This window comes from Perca flavescens, chromosome 5 (assembly GCF_004354835.1).
Source record: "Perca flavescens isolate YP-PL-M2 chromosome 5, PFLA_1.0, whole genome shotgun sequence".
Classification (NCBI taxonomy): Eukaryota; Metazoa; Chordata; class Actinopteri; order Perciformes; family Percidae; genus Perca; species Perca flavescens.
The window spans coordinates 24,952,414-24,969,857 of NC_041335.1; the positions used below are offsets into that span (position 1 = coordinate 24,952,414).

The 17,444-nt window shown below is 41.6% G+C and overlaps 1 protein-coding gene across 2 annotated transcripts in view; it reads left to right on the forward strand.

The window, feature by feature from the left end:
• The first annotated feature begins 1,578 nt into the window (after positions 1-1,578).
• cltcl1 (clathrin, heavy chain-like 1) overlaps positions 1,579-17,444 on the forward strand; it is a 29,098-nt gene continuing 13,232 nt past the window's right edge. For both annotated transcript variants that reach the window (XM_028577209.1, XM_028577210.1), the window contains exons 1-13: positions 1,579-2,053; positions 9,538-9,745; positions 12,291-12,559; positions 13,500-13,661; positions 13,902-14,015; positions 14,108-14,281; positions 14,453-14,650; positions 14,923-15,123; positions 15,235-15,387; positions 15,943-16,065; positions 16,571-16,708; positions 16,814-16,978; positions 17,181-17,361. In XM_028577209.1, the coding sequence (XP_028433010.1) occupies positions 2,012-2,053; positions 9,538-9,745; positions 12,291-12,559; positions 13,500-13,661; positions 13,902-14,015; positions 14,108-14,281; positions 14,453-14,650; positions 14,923-15,123; positions 15,235-15,387; positions 15,943-16,065; positions 16,571-16,708; positions 16,814-16,978; positions 17,181-17,361 (2,128 nt within the window). In that variant the 5' untranslated portion in view covers positions 1,579-2,011. The remainder of the gene's footprint in view (positions 2,054-9,537; positions 9,746-12,290; positions 12,560-13,499; positions 13,662-13,901; positions 14,016-14,107; positions 14,282-14,452; positions 14,651-14,922; positions 15,124-15,234; positions 15,388-15,942; positions 16,066-16,570; positions 16,709-16,813; positions 16,979-17,180; positions 17,362-17,444) is intronic.

The following is a 17,444-nucleotide window of genomic DNA, read 5'->3' on the forward strand; positions in this document are numbered from 1 at the left end:
CCTTAGTGACTATACCTATAGGCCAGTAATCCTATCATCAGAGGGGAGTTATATTTGCTAATAATATGTTAGATTCATGTTAAGACTTTTTAATTTTTGAAAAAACTAACAAACAACACAACACAGCAATTAACAATAATTTGGAGGTCCCCCTGCATTGACTCTGAAGACCCCCTTGGGGTCCCGTACCCACTGTTGTAGAACCCTGTCTTAAAGGAGAACTCCGGCTGATTTGACCTGAATCTTGATCACTAGATATCTCCGAGTACTGGCAATAGGAAAAAAAATGGGTGCTAGCAAACTGGAGTTGCTGTAGCTAATGGCCAGAGCTCCCAGTTAGCTAAAATGCCAATTGTGGGGGCATGTTTTAGAGTGCCTTTGTGTCTCTTAACAGACACAAAATGCAATTAAAATGTCTGTGCAACATGAACAGGGCCCGTACGTGACAACAAGATGCATGTTCAACTTTGACATTGTGAAGAAACCGTTTAAAATTAAAGTTTGTACTGTCACCTACCTTGCCGGTAGCTAGCTCGGACTCGGCATCCGGGATGAGGGGGTTCAGCCAGGTTTCGGTGATAATCATCACGCAGCAGTTCCGTGTGTAGTTGTTTGTTGCTATGCTGGGTTCCAGCTCATCCATTTTGTGCGCGATGGATCTGGGGTTGGTGAGTAGGAGGCTTGGCAGTGGAGGTCTGTGTGGTAGTATCCTTAGCCGGGCTAGCATGCCGGGCTAGCATGCCCGACCGGCATCCACACACGCCAGGGTTTTTTGTGTGTATTGATAGGATCCACTACTTTACAGGGTGATCATACTGTAAATGTCTATGCAGCACTTAATTCTGCCCTTTGATACAACATCTTACCACATTTAGCAATTGAGGAAGTTACTGTATAGTGTGAATCAGATCCTTTTGCAACAGTAGCTTTTTGATTTCAAATGATGTATATGCTTTACACATCCCGTGTGTAATAATGACTCACATCAGTAGGGTAAAGGCCTTTGTTGATTAATAGGAAGTATTTTCAGACCAACCACAAACAGCTGACAGGTCTAAAGGTCTTTTAAACAATGCAGTTTTTTTAAATTTTGTTTCCATATGCAAAAATTAGTCCACAGTCTCATCATATGCATTTCACAAGACCAGAAAGTTTGTCTTAATAGCAAATGAAGGGCAATGCATTACAGAAAGGTTTGCTAAAAACTTGACTTACTGTAGGCTGAGTATTTTTTTTAATCAATTGATCAATTGTGTATATAATAATAATAATAATAATAATAATAATAATAATAATAATAATAATAATAATAATAATAATAATAATAATATATTAATAATAATAATAGTTTCAGCTCCTTGGAAACACATTGAAACGTCAGCGGTCCAGTCCGGTACAGAGCGTATCCATACAACAACACCCTTTTTTTGATGGAAAGATGAGTGTGTGTGTGTGTGTGTGTGTGTGTGTGTGTGTGATTTTGAAGAAATGCAAAGGTGGGGCGCTTGTCACGAGCCCTGATTTTGAAGTTTGTGGGAAGGAAGGGGGAAGGGGCTGCGGCGGAGTGGTACAAACTGCACATCCGAACGTTTGCACTGACAGCTCGGAGGAAAAAAAAAAGAATCCACAACACGGGGAGCTTATGAGAAGCCATTACTTACAATAACTCAGCGAGGGTTTTTAGGACAGCCCCGAATCCTTACAAGGCTCGTGGAGGAACTGGTTTACGCACCAGTAGCAGGCTAGTTGAAGTGGACTAGTTTTCTTGGCGGAGGTGCGGAGTTTATGATTCAGGATTCAGGATTGGTGTAGGGGGACTACTGAATGGGAGCAGTCACTGGATTCGTGTGATACCAACGCAAGCCAACCAGACCACCTAGGCTACTGCCCATCATATCTGACTTTTGGGGACGTTTAGGGCACAAACAGAACAAGATCACCGCTATTCCTCCTTCTGTCCCCTTCCCCTTTCCTTTCTCACGGATTCTTCAGAAAGATAAATCCTCCAGACATGGCTCAGATACTGCCGATACGATTTCAGGAACATCTGCAGGTAAGCGGACGCAGAAAAGCCCTACAATTAATTGCAGCTCATTTTTTTTGCGCAGCTCCTCGATCATAGGTCCGCGCACACATGGCACATGTCGCATTTAAATGGAATCTGAAATAGCGCTGCAGGGTGGTGCTCAATATAGCTACAGGCCTAGTTTTCTCCTGCCGGGCAGATGATGACTTGTAAAAATTGACCAGTCGGATCGTATACAGCTCCAATGCGGACCGGTGTGTGTGTGTGTCTGTGTGTATACGCCGCAGTTTTCCCCATCAAGTGGAAAAACGCCGCTGTCATTTTCAATCCGCGTCGATGCAAACTGCGGTGTCTTGACACTTTATGCTGCAGACAACTGAGCTCAGCTGTTGGTAGTAACATTGTAACTGAGACCTGAATGGCACTTGCACTCCAGCTTTGTGGCTACCATGTTGTTGTCATGTCCTGCAGCAACATATTCCTACTTTGTAACCTTCAACAAGAACACCGGTCAGTGTGTATCTGCAAATGCTGGGCGTAACTGACAAAATCCCCATAATATATTGTTAAGATAGCCTAATGATTATATGAACTGTTTTTAGACAGTGTCCTTTCAGAATATGTGTGTGAAGCAGTATAAGCATTTATTTTGCACTCACTCAGTTACAACACTTCTGAACACTTAAGTTCAGAAAACTGCAACACTCAGCTGTAATGCAGCCAGTAAAACACATTATTTGAGTAATATCTTGATATTGCAATAACTCCATATGAAATCTAGTTTCATATTACAGCATCAATACTATTGACATGTGTCTTCCTGCTCTGCTTGTTGGTATTTTCATGCCAGAGGAGCATCTGTGCGGCTTCAAAATGATCAGCATCAACATGACAGAGTTCCAAAAGGCCCTGTAGTTTTTGGTTGGCAGTCTCTTGGTGGAACCCCCCCCCACAAAATACCCATTTTTTACAATCTGTGACAAAAAAGAAAAACAAACCAGTTATTTGGTCATCTTTGGAAAAACTATTTCCACTATGTCCCCCTTTTTATCTCTGGTTTGGTTTTTGGTAATCGTTGTCCCATAGCAGTGCTTGGTGCCTTGCAGCCAAAAGGGAAAGTTTGTGACGCACCCCTCCACCTCCCCTCGTCTGTAGCCTGTTGTTATGGTAACAGCAGGCAGTGAAATGGCCTTTCACTAGAAAAAAAGCACAGAGCCCCCACCCCCTCTCTCTCTGCTCCCTTCCTCTGGCCAGTAGCCCCACTTTTGTCAGCCAAAGATCCTTTATCCTCCAAAAACTGTGCTGTCCAAGAGAGCTTGCAGGCTACCAGGCTCCTCTCATCGCTGACAGGCTGCTGCCCGCTGATGGAGGGCAGTGCAGATCCTGGCAATGTTTGGGTTATTACTTCAAATTGCTCTCAACAGCACATACCTTTCCCTTGTACATCTCCTAAGAAACCCTCCCCTTGAGTGATAAGCAGCAGACTGCTTTACGTTCCACTTCTACTGTGAAATCCCAGCTCTGCCCCAGTCGTATCCCTCTGTGAATCTAGGTGGCTCCAGCAGAGTGAAAAATGCTTGGAATTTGCAAACCCAGGACTTTGGGCCTCAAGTTGTTTAGCTATTTTTTTTCTTCGCCTGGTATTTACAGCTCAGTGTCTGCAGTCTGGGCTGGGGTTCAGGGGTGTAACATGGGCCCAGCTTCATGATGAAGTGCCAGCTTGTTGAACTAGAGGTTGCATGAGATAAAGAGCAAACCAAATGCTCCACATATCTTGGTTATTCCACTCAAAACATTTCTTTACCACTACTCTGGTGTCAAATACAGACACGGAGGATAAAGCCTGGATCTTAGAGCTATTGTTTTAGCTGTGAGAGATTCAAGAGTATTCATTTTCTCACTCCACATCAGTAGCCATGTCATTAACGCTAAGCTGTGTGGTAAAGTCTTTCTCCATCATTACTCTTTGTCTTCTGTGCTTGTTTATTTCACTATGATTGATGATCCAAGGTCCAGGCTGTGAATGAATGTGTCATAGTGTGTCATTATTTGACCAAATGGACCAGTGCCCTAGTTGGAGCCGAATGTAGGCTACAACATCGTGGCCTGCAAACTGTGTGTTGTGTGGATTATGTTTGTGGCAAGATGAAAAAGATGAGGACAGAGAATGGTCTGTTGAATTATGAAAGTGCTAAAGTGAGAGTCATTTGCAGCTTATGTGGCTCTGCTGCCAGCTGTCAGTGCAGTGGCCTACGTCCTGTAGCAGCTTGTGTAAGTGCAAAAATGTCCTGCAGCTCCGAAGCACCTGAACATTGTCCTGTCTAGTTGACTTAGGAGAGTCCAACCTGCTGCTCTGCGGCTGTTTACAGCATCCTGGTGTGCTGCTGTATCTGTGCTGATGAAATGATGCCAGCACATCAACGGATGTGATAGACAGATTAGGTAAGCAGGCCCTATTTCAGTCTGGCAAATCACACAAGGATAGGAAGCAGAACGACAGAACAGTCTAACAGAACACATCTGTGACCGCAGCAGTGGCTGTTAGGGATGAGGATAAGCCTCTGTGTTCAGTCACCAAAACTAAATCCTGAATGCATTGAAAGAGAAGTCATTCACTCATACAATATGCACATTGTGTCTTTCTGTAATGTTAAATGAGTCAGATGCTGTTAAACCTGCAATAACTGGACTGTAACTAATGGTTAGTTTCATTGATGATTAATTTGCAGATTCCTATCTAGATAATCCAATTAATTGTTTTGTCTATAGAATGACAGAAAATACTGAAAAATGCAGTTAGCATGGCGGCGTTAGCCACGGTTAGCCAGGACCAGTCGGGATCACTTTACTGGCTGTGTCTCAATGGTTTTTCCAAGTAACCAACTTGGGTACTCTAGCTATATAATTCAATGGGAGTACAAAAATGTTGAAATTACATAAAATGCCCATCCCTTGTAGCCGTGATAAATTAGCCTGAAGCTAATGCTTAGCTACCTGTTCAGGAGGAAATTAGCCAACTGGACATCCTTTTGGGCTCTAAGCTGTTTCCATCTTTCAAATACATCTCCAATATTCACCCAGGGTTTGTAACGTCTCTGGTCACGCAACCGTTAGAAACACTGTTTTGTTTTGCACTGTTGTTTTTGCACAGTACCTTTTGAAAAGATGCCTGGAAGTCTGGAATGTGTCTGGGGACACTAGTTGTTGCACTATGACCATTCATTGCATTGTATTATGTTATTCTATGCTCTATTGCACATGTTTTGTATGTCTTGTTATTACATTTTGATATTTTTCAAATATTTTAATAAAGAAGACACCCCCTATTGTGGATTCAATGAGCCCAATTGTATTCATGTTTGATGATGTTAGTCCCCATAGTAGCCATTTCATTGTAGTGAGACAATAAAAAAAAAACTTGAACTCAGTGTATACTTTGACAGTTTTCTTAAAATTGCAATATAGCGCCTTGCTTACAGTATCGCAATATATTGCATTATATTAAGTCGTAACCCCTGTATAAATATATTAGTATCGCCAGATTCTTGCCAATACACAGCTCTAATAATTTTCTAATTATAAGGTGAAATCCGACCAACAGTCCAAAATCCAAAGATATTCAGTTTACTGATTTTTTTTGGCCACTTGAGGGCAGTGGAATTAAGCTGTAAAAACAACAGTGACATATTATCACCTTTTAAATTAATATGGCAAACATGTTTGTCAACAGTTGTTAATTTACTCATCCATTGTTTACAGAGCAACGCTAGCATTCAATTGGAGTCAGATGTCTGTCCACTGATGAAAGTTAGTCCAATATTCACTTTCCTTTTAACTCTGTTTTGGTCTCCACCAACTCCTGTGGGAAATATTTGGCTTTTTAGCAGCTAAATGCTCCTCTATGTTTACCAGCTAGTCACTAACTTTGTTTATCTGCTGTTTATTCTGGTGGGCTAGAACTTTTTTAGGGAGCTGATGAGAGCGGTGAGAGTGAACCAAAACAATAAAGTTGCATGCCAGAAAACCAAACAATGAGCTGAAAGATGCTATAAAACTCTGTAGAGATGAGGGGAACTAGAGAGTTGCGTGGTAATTTCCTGTGGGTTTATCACGTCGAGCAACACCTTTTACATACACATATTAATTTGATCAAGTGTTAGCAGAGAATATTGTAAGCAGAGAATATTGATTGGATCAGCTTTAAAGTTTTCATTATACAGTACATGTACCTATCGCTTGTGTAAGAAAGTGTGTAGTGGCAACACTTCCATGTCTTTTTGCTGCATGCCTCAGTTTTTAATGAATGAAAAAAGTGCTTGTGTAATCTTCTCATGAACCCAAAACCCTCAGCTGCTTATGCGACGTGTCAGTGCCTCAGCAATGTGTCCACCCAGTGACTCACCAAATACCGTCAATCTGTATCATCAGTGAAGTTCTGCTGCCATTTTTGTGATTGTTAATTTCATCTATTGAAGAAAGAAGACACATAGGAGTCTGTGTGTGAACATGTATTACTAGAGGTAGTTTATAGGTCACTAGAGACAGTAGGTTGCAGGTAAGGTGTGATTTTAGTCTGGAATGTTCTACTCAGGAGTTTGGGGGGGGGGGGTGTTGTTCCGGTGAGTCAGTTGCCCCACAATGAGCCGAAGATTGCCAAGTCCTGTTACTGGAACTGCATTGGGACAGACATAGTTCTCATCCCTCCTACTTATCTCATAAAAGGTACATTTATAACTCTGGCTTCTCTCCTAATACTCACCCTCCCTTCGCTTTTAGCAAAATGCTGGACTGTCTTGAGTTCCTCTTTTCACTCCCATTGTTATCTTCTCCCCCACTATCTTTATTGTGGTTTTCTTTCCCTCCCCTCTTCTTCCAGAGATAGTTTTGGCAGTGTTGAGGAGATGGAGCATATGGCTCCAATCCTCCCTCAGGTCTTCTCTGTGGCCTTTTCAAGAAGCCTTTATCTTGTACGTCCCTATAACTCCACAGAAACCAACTAAACATTGAGTTGCAGCTTAGTGGTTGAACTCATCATTATTCTCACAGTATGTATCTCAATATGGCTTATGTATGCAAAATTATATATAAAACAACCAAAATGCCGCAGGGCTACAATGTACTATTAGTCTCATTATTGATTATTCTGCCATTTATTTAAATAAAAAGTCAGAAAGAAGTGAAACACGGCCATCACAGTTTCCCAGAGCACAAGGCAAAGTCTTCAAATTGTTTATTTTGTGAGAACAATAGTTCAAAACCCAAACATATTTAATTTAAATTATAATAAAACTGAGAGAAAAGCGTAATTCTTCCCATCTCAGAAGCTGGAAGCAGAGAGAGTTTGGTGTTTTTGTTTGCTTTAGTTTTCGTCAATTGATTTATCGTTTCAGCTGTAAACTGATCTTCAAAGAAATGAATTGTGTTCCACTGTTATGCAGTGCATGAGATGTGTTATTTTTTTATTTTCAGCTTGCTATTAATGCTGTTAAGTTGGATAGCAGAAGCTTATAGGACAATAAAATGATAAGATAATATCAATGCAGTGTGCTTCTGTTAAAAGTTTGAATTATTTGCTGCTGAACATATGTTTTATGAGAGCAGAGTTTGTAGGTCATAAAACCAAAACAAGGAGCTAAAAGAGGTTAAAAAGCTGAGTCGGGTGAGAATTCTCTGTGGGTTTGTCACTGAAAACTCCTTTCACATAACAAATAGTGATTTGATAATGCTGATATAAATGCATTTGATTTTTGCAGCTTTAAAATATCTACCTGGTGTAATTGGAAATCTGAAAATGCTATTTCTTGGATATAAATAATGAAAAATCTTTTCCTGCCAGAAAACAGCTTCTTTCACTGTGAACCCTCTGTCCACCCCGGACTGATGATGATGTTACATCCTTCCTGTTATGTAGAGGTGAAATGGCTCAGCAGTCATGATTTTTGTCCTGCTCCACCAGCCAACTGTGAGATAGTGCAGTCCTTGTGATGAGCGTAAGGATTCCTTTCTGCTTACCTCAGACGGCATAATGCAGTCAGTTCAGTCATCAGAGGGAGAGAGCATGTTTTGGTCCGTCCTCTCAGTTCACAGTTAGTTTGACAATGTGCACAATAATTCCTCTGTTCAGCAGCTGTTAACCGAGGTGGAGTGTTTCATGTTTTTAAGTTCTGCTAAAATTTGGCACAGCAGAAACTGACATCAGCTCGGCCTTGTGCGTGTTGCGTCTCGGGACTTCTTCTCATTAGAAAAGTACATATGCTGAATAATAAATTGGATTTGCTAATGATGCTTTATTAAAACATTCAAATGTATTCTTGGTTTTAGTGGATCTCTATTCGGGAGTTTCAGACTGGTTTAGGCTGAATAATTTGGTTGGTTTGGTAATTAAACGTCCTTACAGCTTGCTGCTACACTGTCTATGTGCAGCTATCAACAGGCCATGCTGAAATATACTGTACTTTTTCAGTATAATTAAGATGTGATGATGGTTTCAATAATGGCTGTGCAAGTTAAAAAATGGCAACCGTCATCAAACCTAGTTCTTAAAATACTTCAGTAAATTCAGGAGATTATTAGCAGCTATAAAAAGAGTGTAAAATAAAGTTCTGTTGAGTTAACATCTTGTCGTCGGCTGTGTGCCCACGCTTGTTCCCTGGCTCCATGTACCACCAGACCTCCTGTCTGGAATACAACCTTTAAGAATATCCCTGGAAAATGTAAACAGACCTGCTGCTATTTTAATCGAAACACTGTTTTGGTCCGTTTATTGCTGCTTTTTCCCCGAGCAAGGCAAATGTCAGCTGCTGTCATATATGTTTTCCCATATTTTTGTTGTTGTTGTTGTGATGGAGGCGGGACTCCTTCAGAGTCCTTTAACTCTGTTAAGTTGGAATATTCCACTTCCATCTGAGTTTTACTTTTAGTCCAAATATAGAAAACTGTTGGCACCATAGAAATATGGTTGGCACACTAAAATGGAGAAGTCTTCTATGTTTTTATTCATTTAACATGTTTTGGTTCGACCACCATTAAAACTATGAGTCGAACAACTCATCCTTTCCAATGATTATTAGGTGACACATTAGTCTTGCATTGCCAGCACTCCGGGATGGGACAGGAACGTGCTGTGGTTTAATGGCATGGCTTTAAACCAATAAAAATCGTCATGGCCGGCGCTAGGCGCCACACGGATCCCCGGTGCCGATGCAAAATAGCCTCAGAGAGTAACTTGTCTTGGTGGAACATGTGTACGTTCAAAAGTCGTTTTAGTCGTGCAACAGAAAACTCAGATTGGACAGATAGAAGGTCGTGGATATAGACTTGGTGACACTCTTCCCATTTAGAATTGAAGGTATAATGTATTTGTAAGCAGATATATGTATTTGTCAGTTATTAAGGAATAATTGTCATAAAAGAACATGAATAAATAAAACATGTAAATGCTAAATAGTATAGTAGTTAAGTTACTCAATTAGGTTAAAGGTTCTCATTGTTACTGTTTTGAATATTTCCAGTTGCAGAACATGGGCGTGAACCCAGCCAACATTGGGTTCAGCTATCTGACCCTGGAGTCGGACAAGTTCATCTGCATCAGAGAGAAGGTGGGCGATCAGAACCAGGTGGTGATCGTGGATATGTCCGACCCCACCAACCCAATCAGGAGACCAATCTCTGCCGACAGTGCCATCATGAATCCCGCCAGCAAGGTCATTGCCCTGAAAGGTACAGTAAGAGTATGTATGGGGAGACGTTTGCTAGGATTATTAGTTGCTTTATATATAAGTGTCGACTCAAGGTTATTATTGTTGTTTAAATTCCCAGAATGAAGTCTGCATGGCATTTGCACTGTTTATTTGTCTCCAGTATCAACAAATTTAGCCATTTACTGGTATTGCAGTGGGAATGCCACAGTCATGCAATGACTAATGCTCTGTCAAGGCTGTTAATATGTAGAGTGCACTCAGTTCTATTGCCTGAATGTACTAAATCGGTTGTGCAAATAGATTTTCTGCCACTGAATCTAGCCCTTAAAGCACAAACACAAGCGCTGATCAGGATGATTTGCCTATAATGCTTCTATCTCTCCCCTCCCCCTCCCCCTCCCCCCCCACCTCAACCCCCTCCCTCTGAGGATTATATGCCCCCATTTGCCCTTTCCCTCTGGTCTATTTTTGTCTTCTCATTCTTACCTGATTGAAACTTTTGCTTTTTCTCCCTTGCTTTCTGTTCTTTCTCAGACGGTGAGTTGCTTTCTGTCTGTCTATCCATCTGGTGCTCTGTTGTGATGACACCTTAGCCATGTCTCTCTCATAAAAGCTTCCCACATACCCCTCTCAAGTACAAAGAGCTATTTTGACCATGAATCAATCAAAATACGTACAACTGTTTAGAAATGACATTCCGGAGGGTCGCTGGTTCAAGTCCCCATACGGACCAAAGTATGGTGGTGGACTGGTAGCTGAAGAGGTGCCAGTTCACCTTGTGGGCACTGCCAGGGTGCTCTTGAGCAAGGCACCGAACCCCCAACTGCTCGGGGCTGCAGCTGTCGATGGACAGCGATGGACAGCTGCAGCCTCACTCTGACATCTCTCCATTAGTGCAAGTATAGGTACTCAGCATGTGTGTGTATTTCAGGCCTGTGTGTATTGTGTATACTAACAACAGAATGAAAATATTGTAATTTCCCTTGCAGGATTAATAAAGTATAAATTATTATTATTATTATTAGTATATGTGGTATGCATCATCAGATACTACTGACTGAAAAGTGTTGGGGCACCATGTGTGTCTTTGCACACCTGTGTGAGCGTGTGCGAGCGTGTGCCAGCAGCCATATCAGATCTTTCCTTGCTACATATAAGGGATGCCATTCATGGATCATCATAGCTGTGTGTGCTGATGGCAGTTTGTACATCAGCTCCAGTATTCACCTGAATCATGCATTACCTCACCTGTTTGTTTCACTGTAAATGTATTGGTAAATGGAGGTTGTTACCGGTCATATGCAGGACTTGCAACACTATTCATACACAGAAGCATTATTATGGCTCTGCCAAACTCTCTATGTTTAGTCAGTTAGTTATTATGACCTTCGTAAAGCTGCCGTCTGCTGAGGTCAGTTGCACCAAGGAAGTGTCAGCCAAGGTACTGTGCTGCTTCCTCAGGCTATAAAACACACTTAACCATAGAGGCAAATAACAGACTTTCTCTGTCCTCTAGTGGTATCTAGCAATGCATAGTTTTTTTATTTGCTCACGTTTCGACATATTTGTGTTTGAGATTTGCCCATTACAGTGGAGGTAAATGGCCTTTTTTGTGGTGCTTGCAACATTGAACAGTTGTTACATTAAAATTAAAATCAAGCCGTCACTTCTTCACAGGATCTGTCTCTGTCACTTTAAATAATCCACAGAACATGCTGTCAACTGTTTTCTTCTGCGAATAAATAGTCCCAATAAAAATTACTTTTCAAAAGTATTTACATTCAAACTTGTTCATATGGAGGTCTGTGTATTATTCAGAGTAGCAGCTACATTGTTTCTTTAATTGTTTTAATGACCTTTTTCAATGCTGTAAGCGCCACAAAGAAAAAAAAAATATTTTAACTGTGTTATATTGCCCCTCATGTATATATATTGAGGTGGTGACAGAAATTTTAGAGACTGATATCTTGAAACCTGCTCAAATAAAACTAAACTTCTGTATTGTTAGATACCACAAGATATAGGAGAGTAAATGATTTTCATGATAAGGTGGTGAACTAAATGGGCTGGCTTTAACAGTGATAATTCCCAGATACCAGACAACATTTCAGAAAATCAGTAACAGACAAAGCTTTGCTCCTCTCTTTATGTTTGGCAAAATATGTATTCTCTTCAAAATATTTCAAATTAAAATGTATGGGTGGCCAGTGGGAGTGTAGTTTGGGATAGGGGCATCCACTAGGATGATATATGTGTAACGATCTTGATATCATATCTCAAACATCCACAAATTCATGTATGTTGATTACAAAAGGTGTGTTATTTATGCCCAAATTATTTTTAATACTTGAAGAAAAAATAGGTTAAATGTGGTTTTCCTTTGTTAGGAAAAATAGCCATATGTAAATAGCTAATGAAATACAAAAAAAACCATATTTCAGCAGAAAATGTGATACATACTTTAAGTAGTCATTGTTTGTTATAGAATGCCATGCAGGTAGTAAATACAGTGGTATTGTCTTGTTTGTCTCACTGCTTCCCTCCGTTTCTTTACCTCCCCTCAGCTGCAAAGACGCTGCAGATCTTCAACATTGAGATGAAGAGTAAGGTGAAGGCTCACACTATGACAGAGGAGGTCATGTTCTGGAAGTGGATATCGGTAAACACTGTTGCCTTGGTGACGGATACGGCTGTCTTTCACTGGAGCATGGAGGGGGATTCCCAACCCACCAAAGTGTTTGATCGGCACGCTAGTCTGGCGGGATGTCAGATCATCAACTACAGAACTGACGAACAACAGAAGTGGCTACTGCTGATAGGGATTTCTGCACAGGTATGAAAACACACATGAACATGTTTACTCATGCCTTATACAGTAGAAGTGCACATGACCGAAAAATATATTTTAAAGAACTAGCATGATTAATCACTCTCCCTCTGATCCCTTATCTATAGCTCATATGACAAAAAGTTTAGCATGAAGCCTGCATTAATGAAAAAACAGAGCTGGATAATGAGAGTTATGAATGTAACCACGGTTCTATGAATTCTTGATGACTGCTAACCAGCGGTGCTTTAGCGCTGATGTATTTCCATCTTGCATATGTGCAGGTTGACCATGCGATGACGTAGGGTGCACGCTTTAGGATAAAACCCAAATGTCATCACGCAATCTGTTCCTACAGAGTCTTCTCACCCAGATACTGAGTGACAGATAACTCTGGCGATCATCCAGAATTCATTGAACCGTAGTTACATTAGTAACTCTCATTCTATTTCAATCAAATTCCCAGACGGCAGTGCTTTAGCAATGCATGACTTACACCAGTAAGGTCATGAGAAATGCTTACCATCCTAAGGGATGAAGTTATTGACAGGATGGCTGTTGCCAAAGCGTTGGGACCGCCACATTGACATGGTAATGGCAAGTGAAGGTACATGAAGACCCCCAGGTCGTAACAACACAGATGTCTTGCAAAGATACCCCTTTCTAGGCTGCCCAGGACGTAGACACCCCTTGAAACTTAACACAGTGGGGAGCTCAACAAAAATGCAAAAGTGACAAGTTTACATGCTGGACTATATTTTCTCGCCACTGTGAGTTTGCCAGCAACCAGCAGAGACTTCAGGCTAGAATATTGATCTTCTTGTCTAATTCAAGACAGTGAATATTAATTTCTTAAAATAGACAATTATTTCTTACTAACCTTTTAAGTGTTAATGACTTAAATGCATCAATAATGTTGCCTTTGTTTCGTCTCCCTGTCCTGCAGCAAAACCGTGTGGTTGGGGCGATGCAGCTGTATTCTGTTGACAGGAAAGTGTCCCAGCCCATTGAGGGCCACGCCGCTGCCTTCGGGGAGTTCAAAGTGGAGGGAAATGCCAAACCCTCCACCCTTTTCTGCTTTGCTGTGCGCTCACAGGCTGGGGGAAAGGTGAGGGCCCCTAGACTGTACACAATAATTTCACTCATGATGCTATCACAGTGGATTTAGTCTCAGAACAAAGTGCTCTGATTTGCAAAAAAAAGGTAGCGTTTTAGTTAAGATCATGGGAGAAACAACCTTTATGCTTCATGCTTCTTGGTCAACAGCTCCTTTGTGTTGATATTATTGCTTTACTGTGGTTGTCTGCCTACTGTGGTTGTTTTTTTTATGTGCGCTTTCTTCCTCCAGTTGCACATTATTGAAGTTGGTCAGCCAGCTGCAGGAAACCAGCCATTTGCTAAGAAAGCAGTGGATGTGTTCTTTCCTCCAGAGGCTCAGACAGACTTTCCTGTAGCTATGCAGGTAAGGAAAGACCCCTGCTGCTTATTAGTTTGGGGTAAACTAAGGGTGGCTGCTGAACGCTTCAAATCTCTGTCTCTGATCATTTTCCTCAGATTGGTAATAAGCACGGTGTAATATATTTGATCACAAAGTACGGGTACATTCACCTGTATGACCTGGAGTCTGGAGTGTGCATCTACATGAACCGAATCAGTGCAGAGACCATCTTTGTAACCGCCCCTCATGAAGCCACCTCTGGAATTATTGGGGTCAACAAGAAGGGACAGGTGAGAAACTAACAGTAAACAGGCAATAAGTAATAATTTTATTTACAACATAAATAATAGGTCTGTTAAAGAGAAACGTTTCAATGTTATTCTGGGCTCACAGAACAAACATTTTCTGAAAACTGATCTACTAAGCAGTATTTATATGTTTAATCTTTTTTTTTTTTACAGGTGTTGTCAGTGTGTGTTGAGGAGGAAAACATTGTCAACTATGCCACCAACGTCCTGCAGAACCCTGATCTAGCCTTGAGGATGGCTGTGAGGTCCAACCTTGCTGGGGCTGAGGAGATTTTTGCCAGGAAGTTCAACACTCTGTTTGCCCAGGGAAGTTATTCAGAATCTGCAAAGATTGCTGCATCAGCACCCAAGGTACGCCTGTGTTTACTGCTACATTGTAGTGTTTGCACATCCTAATACGTGCCAAATGCATTGGCAAAAAGTCAGAAAAATTGTAGAAAAAGGTGCTTGCACACATTTTTACATTTGCACTTAATGTAGATCAATTTGTAGTATTTAGAGTATTTCTCTGGTGATTATGTAAACTGAACCAATTACACCCACTCTAATTTAGTGTTGTAAAACATAAAACACAAAAAAGTCCAAAAGATTAATTATATTTTTGCCATCCTTCCTCTGCTCAGGGTATCCTACGGACGGCAGAAACCATCCGTAAGTTTCAGAGTGTCCCAGCCCAGCCAGGTCAGGCCTCTCCACTGTTGCAGTACTTTGGTATTCTGCTGGACCAGGGCCAGCTTAACAAGTTTGAGTCTCTGGAACTGTGCAGGCCAGTCCTGCAGCAGGGCCGCAAGCAACTCCTGGAGAAATGGCTGAAGGAGGACAAGGTAAGACTGGAGGATTAGAACAACATAACTATTAAATGCTGCTTGCTTACCATGCAGTATCATCTATACAATGATCACTAACTATTGGTAACTTTGATTGTATTGTTATAGCTGGAGTGCTCAGAGGAGCTGGGAGACCTGGTGAAGGCCTCTGACCCCACCCTCGCTCTTAGTGTGTACCTCAGAGCTAACGTGCCCAACAAGGTCATCCAGTGCTTCGCTGAGACCGGCCAGTTCCAGAAGATTGTGCTGTATGCTAAAAAGGTAATCAAGGAGCTTGAATGACTCCACTTTTCCATTTCCTTATTTAAAAGGGGCTGTACTCTATATTCAGAAAAAAAAGTGGTTGGGGATTGCCTCCACATGGCTCTCAAAGTACGTTCCCCAACTCGTCCAATACCGATGCTTTGTTATGGCCCTCGCCATCAGATACCGAAGGCACTCACATGCACTAACGTGCACGCGTGGCAGGACCGGCTACCAAAACAAAGAACAGAGAAGCCCGGAATTACAACACATACAGAGGAAGTGCCGTTACTCCACTATATCTTTACTTAGAAAATAGTTCTGCTATATTAATGTTCTGAATATTGAGTGCAGCCCTTTAAATCTAAACATTTATTCATTGCTTGTATAACTTAGTGTGTGAAAACACCACACACTATTTGGTGGAAACATATTGTGTTATAATGTTTATTGTAAATTTGAGAGAGTTTGTATATTGAGTACAGCATATAATACTAGGTGTCTTTTTATGAATTCAATATCACTGAATTGAGAAATGCATCTGTATCTGGTTTATCAACGGTCCTTTTGTAGGTTGGCTACACCCCAGACTGGGTGTTTTTGCTGAGAAATGTAATGCGTGTCAGTCCAGACCAGGGACTGCAGTTTGCCCAGATGCTGGTCCAGGATGAGGAGCCGCTGGCCAACATCAACCAGGTAACGGATACAACCAACATGACCGCCTCACTCACTCAAGACATACAATGTTACTCTCCTCTTTTTAATATACATCTGCACCTTTACCCTCACACATGCACGCAAACACACAAAGTGCCCAATGTGGGAGCCTCCGTCTGTGTTATTCCAGATGTGCCAGCAATGCAAGGAATTCCCTGAGTCAGTGACCCCCTCCTCTTTTTCAAAGCCACATCATCGCTCTGCTCAGTCCAAATCTCAACCAGAAAACTTGATGACCTGATGCTTCTCTAAGTTAACACGCACAGGCATTTTCAGTTGTTGCTTCTACAGATGTTGTTAAATAAGAAAAGCTGAAACAGCTGGCTACCGGGCCTGTGGTTCATAATAGTGTGTGACTATAATCTTACCATGCATGCTAACTCAAATCATGGATCACAGATGGTAGGAATTCAAAAATCTAACATTTCTCCTTACTTTGTTCTTTCTTTTTTATTTCTCTTTCTTTCACCTTGCTCTTTGGTAGATTGTAGATGTATTCATGGAGGGCAACCTGATCCAGCAGTGCACCTCCTTCCTGTTGGATGCTCTAAAGAACAACCGCCCAGCCGAAGGACACTTACATACACGTCTGCTTGAGATGAACCTCATACATGCCCCCCAGGTGAACACTCAGATTTGTCTTACTCTCCTGATTTACAAAAAGCAACTCCACCTTTGGTAATATTAAACACAGTTTGTGTGTTAATGTCTGTATGAATTGTTTTAGGTAGCAGATGCAATCCTGGGGAACCAGATGTTTACGCACTATGACCGTGCCCACGTTGCTCAGCTGTGTGAGAAGGCAGGTCTGCTGCAGAGAGCTCTTGAACACTACACCGACCTGTATGATATCAAACGAGCCGTGGTGCACACACATCTGCTCAACCCTGAGGTATGCCTGTGGATGTTTGGTCGCGCCTGTGAATATCGTTCTCTTGGGAGAAGCCACTTTTTACTCTTTTTTTTTTTTTTTTTTTTTTAAGATGATGTGTGAAAATGCCTTTTGAACCCCTCCTCACCTCTTCCTCCCTTCTTACCCTGCTGTCTCACTTTCTCTCTATCTTCCTTTTCCCTTATTCTGATTCTCCTTTTAGTGGCTGGTGAACTTCTTTGGCTCTTTATCAGTAGAAGACTCGTTGGAGTGTTTAAGGGCCATGTTGTCGGCTAACATCAGGCAGAACCTGCAGCTGTGTGTCCAGATAGCATCTAAGTATCATGAGCAGCTTGGGACTGAGGCTTTAGTGGAGCTCTTTGAATCCTTCAAGAGTTATGAGGGTAGGTGTCACACATGTGTGGGGGTTGGGGTGCAGTTCTGGGGCATGTTGAATTAAAGCAGGAGCACGTGTTAAATGTAGGCT